The sequence below is a fragment of the Limulus polyphemus genome, unplaced genomic scaffold, assembly GCF_000517525.1.
Source record: "Limulus polyphemus unplaced genomic scaffold, Limulus_polyphemus-2.1.2 Scaffold2885, whole genome shotgun sequence".
Taxonomy (NCBI): domain Eukaryota; kingdom Metazoa; phylum Arthropoda; class Merostomata; order Xiphosura; family Limulidae; genus Limulus; species Limulus polyphemus.
The window spans coordinates 70,285-74,090 of NW_013668495.1; the positions used below are offsets into that span (position 1 = coordinate 70,285).

At 27.8% G+C, this 3,806-nt stretch overlaps 1 protein-coding gene across 2 annotated transcripts in view; it reads left to right on the forward strand.

The window, feature by feature from the left end:
• The window catches only part of LOC106468135 (rhotekin-2-like), a 31,675-nt gene that overhangs the window by 16,963 nt on the left and 10,906 nt on the right, over positions 1–3,806 (forward strand). For both annotated transcript variants that reach the window (XM_013928547.2, XM_022396442.1), the window contains exons 4-5: positions 408–576; positions 2,394–2,547. In XM_013928547.2, coding sequence (XP_013784001.2) covers positions 408–576; positions 2,394–2,547 — 323 coding nt within the window. The remainder of the gene's footprint in view (positions 1–407; positions 577–2,393; positions 2,548–3,806) is intronic.

Here is a 3,806-nt window from a genome sequence, read left to right on the forward strand (position 1 = left end):
TTACCTTTTTCGTTTCCGTCCACCTACTTTTACTTACTTACTAACTAGTGTTTGTTATATATATATATATATATATATATATATATACACATATAATGTAGTTTAATAAGTCCTTCATGCCTGTTAGTCAAAAACAAACTTTAAGCACTAAAAACTCCTAGTACCTTTAATCCTTCATTCAGGTATTCTAATATTTCTCATGCTTAACAACATTTGAGTTTCGACTTTGAGGGGATTCTTTCTCAGTTCAGTGTCAAGTGATTAATTCAGCAATATTTTTTTTCTCTCTCTGGTGTGGTTGTGCAAGGACAGCCTTGACAAAACGGTTCCTTGTTATTACTGCATATATAATTTCTAAAGTTATGGCTACATCTAAATAATCCATAATTACTTTTATATCTATGTAGATATCAGGATTCCACTTATTTGGAAAGATCACTTCAAGAACAAGGGAAATCACAGAAGGTTTGCAGTTTTCTGCCTCTTGAAGATTGGTACAGAAATTTTTGATACAGCATTGGTAAAAAATGTTGATCGGAATATGACAGACATTTCATTTGATGATGTTATTATTTTGTAAGTATGTTTTCATTCCACTGATTATAATGCATTACAAAATGTTTTGAAGAGGTATAACATTTTGAAATGAAACAAATGGAAAAAAACAACATCAACTATTTCAGAAAAAAAAAAAAGCCACAGAAATATTTGAAAATAGTATTATTTATCCTGATACATTAGCACCATTCAGCCCAGAAACTACTATTTAATTTTACTGTTGCTAATAAACAAAATAAATATTAACCAACATATACAAAATTACTTTTGTTCATTCATAATATGTCATCATTTGTCCTAAAAGATCTTTCTGAGTAAGGTGTAAGTGTTAGATAAAAATCTTTGATATCAAGATTTAGAAATATTAACCTGAAATGTTGGGCAGTAATAAATCTTTTCATTCAGAAGTTTGTTGTCATATTTTTTAATACCTATAAATGAAATATTTCAAAGTATTAATGTAAATTTTACCATGTTACTTTCTTATATAGAGGAAACTAAAATTAAAGTCAAAAAAATTATTCTGGAGATTGGCAATACCTTTCAAGTTGTAAATTATTTTGTATTAAATGAAATATATATACATATGTACACACATACACACAACATGCGTACTATTAAAGTTCAAATAAACAATTTGTATCATGTTACATACATATTTAAGCATGTGACTTTTCTTTACAATTTCTTTTTTTTTTATTTAACACTGATTTTTCTTAAAGGGATGGGTGCAAAGCTGAGGACGATACTGTTAATTTTAAACTTGTGAGAAATGTACAGGCTCCTTTACAGATTCATTTTCTTTACATGGCCTCTGATTTATATAGTTAAGTATCAAGTGCTACAGAATGATGTATTGCAAAAATTTTGTAAGTTGTTCAGTTGCTCCACTATGGTTTTAGTCCTTCCTATAAATTACTTTAATCCACATTAGGCATATTTTTAGCAGCACTTTATCTTATTTGTTAGGTTAGTACTTGTAGCTTGTGCTTACTTGAAATATAAAATGTTGTTTAAGGATGTAGTTATCACAGAGAGAGTGAACAGTTGTGAATAAACTATTTGGTGGACTGGGGATTATACAACAATTCCCACAAAAATTAAAATTCTTAATTAAATGGATCAAGACATCATCTAATCATCAGCTATGTTGCACAATTCAATAACAACTTTCAAAAGTTGTTTTCTTTATTTTTTATAACTAAAACAAAACATTAAAAAATAAAAAAGTTAAAATTTGTTTTTGCACAAGACTAGCATCATTAAAGGTTTGTTTAAATTTACTTTACATTAGCACTTACTTACAATTTTGTCTCTTTGTTTTTAACCTTAAAGCTACATTTCACTGTGCCCACCACAGGGGAGGCACAACTTTGCTGTTTGTATTTTAGACATGGTTTGATTCAATTAAAGCAGCTATCTAGTTTTTCAATGTGTGGAAGCACATTATAATAATAGAATAGTAAATTCACAGACAATATTGTATGAGCATAATGAAGTAGTTTTATTTGGGGGGGAACATACTATTTTATGAATAATTTATTTATTTACATGTGGTTAAAATAATGTTCCTTTTTTTTTGCATGATACTAAACTGACTTTTGGTTTTTTGACAGCATTGATTGCTTTGATATTTCTTAACATTTTTTTATTTAAAATCTCAAATATATCAATATAATCTTCTTATAAAGCAGGAACCTCATACATTGAAGTACAGTTTAAAAGATGGGTTTCTTTTATTTTTGAAACTAGTTTAAAAATCCATATTTAAAGTAACTTAAAAAATGTTTGAGGAATTTTCTTCAGTTTCAAATAGAAGTGATACTCTTTTTCAGTAATCAAGTATCTGCCAATTTTGAGTTCCAACTGGAAGTTTATTCTCACATCATTCTTGATGACATGAGCATCACCGGAACATCCAGCCGAATCAAGAAAAAAATCTCCAGTTCTCTAAGCAGGACAATTGGTAGAAAACTTGCAGTATCTGTAGTAAGTTACCAAGGAAACAGTATAGTACTCAGGATTTCTGTTCATTACTAAATTCAAAAACAAACACGTCTTATGAGATATCTTGATACATTACCCTTATATTATTTGTTGAGACACATCTGATGAGATATCTTGATACACTACCCTTACATTATTCGTTGAGACACATCTGACGAGATATCTTGATACACTACCCTTACATTATTTGTTGAGACACATCTGACGATATATCTTGATACATTACCCTTATATTACTTGTTGAGACACATCTGATATCTTGATACATTACCCTTATATTATTTGTTGAGACACATTTGATGAGATATCTTGATACACTACCCCTTATGTTATTTGTTGAGGATATATAGAAGTTCTATTTTGAAAAGAAAAATTAAAAGTTAGGGTTTTAATACTGAAAGTATTAACATATGCTATTTAACCTAAGAGAATTTTCATTACATTTTTTACATTTAAAGTTGATACAAACCATAAGGTTTTTGTTCATTTAAAGAAACTTTAAGTTGTATGTTTTAGTGAGCTAAACCTATAGTCTATTAATGTATTATATATATGTTTTACTGAGATAAAACTATAGTCTGTTAACATAGATTATTTGTATTTTTTTCATAAATTGAACCTTGGAAATAAATGTTTTTGTATTTGAAGTTCATATACATTATTCCATTGGACTACAAGGTGCATTAGTTTTGTAGTTCACTTAGTATATATTATTATGTTGGACTACAAATTATATTAGTTTTGTAGTTGCAATTAGTATATATCATTTTGTTGGACTACAAATGATGTTAGTTTTGTAGCTGTAGTTAGTATATATTATTCTATTTGTCAGATTTAAAAAAATAATCTTATATACGTATACGGGTTCTGGTTTTTTATTTTGCCAGTTGTCGAAATAAATGGCTTTTACTTGTACTCCTTAATAGTATAAGTACATAATATGTAGTTGTTGAGTTTAGGATTCTTCTACAGTAGGTGTCTGTGATTTGTTACTGTTAGCGATAAATTCAACGATGAATAAACAATAAAAACAACACACACTTTACTTGTTTTCAAATAATAATTAATATACATATTCGGAACAAGTTAAACGTATGTACAATAAAGTGCTCTCGATAGAGAGAATATAGGCATATCGTAAACGTTATATCAGTATATATATATATATATATATATATATATATATATATATATATATAGTCTCTCTCTTCTAGTACTAACTACTACTCGTACTTCTATTA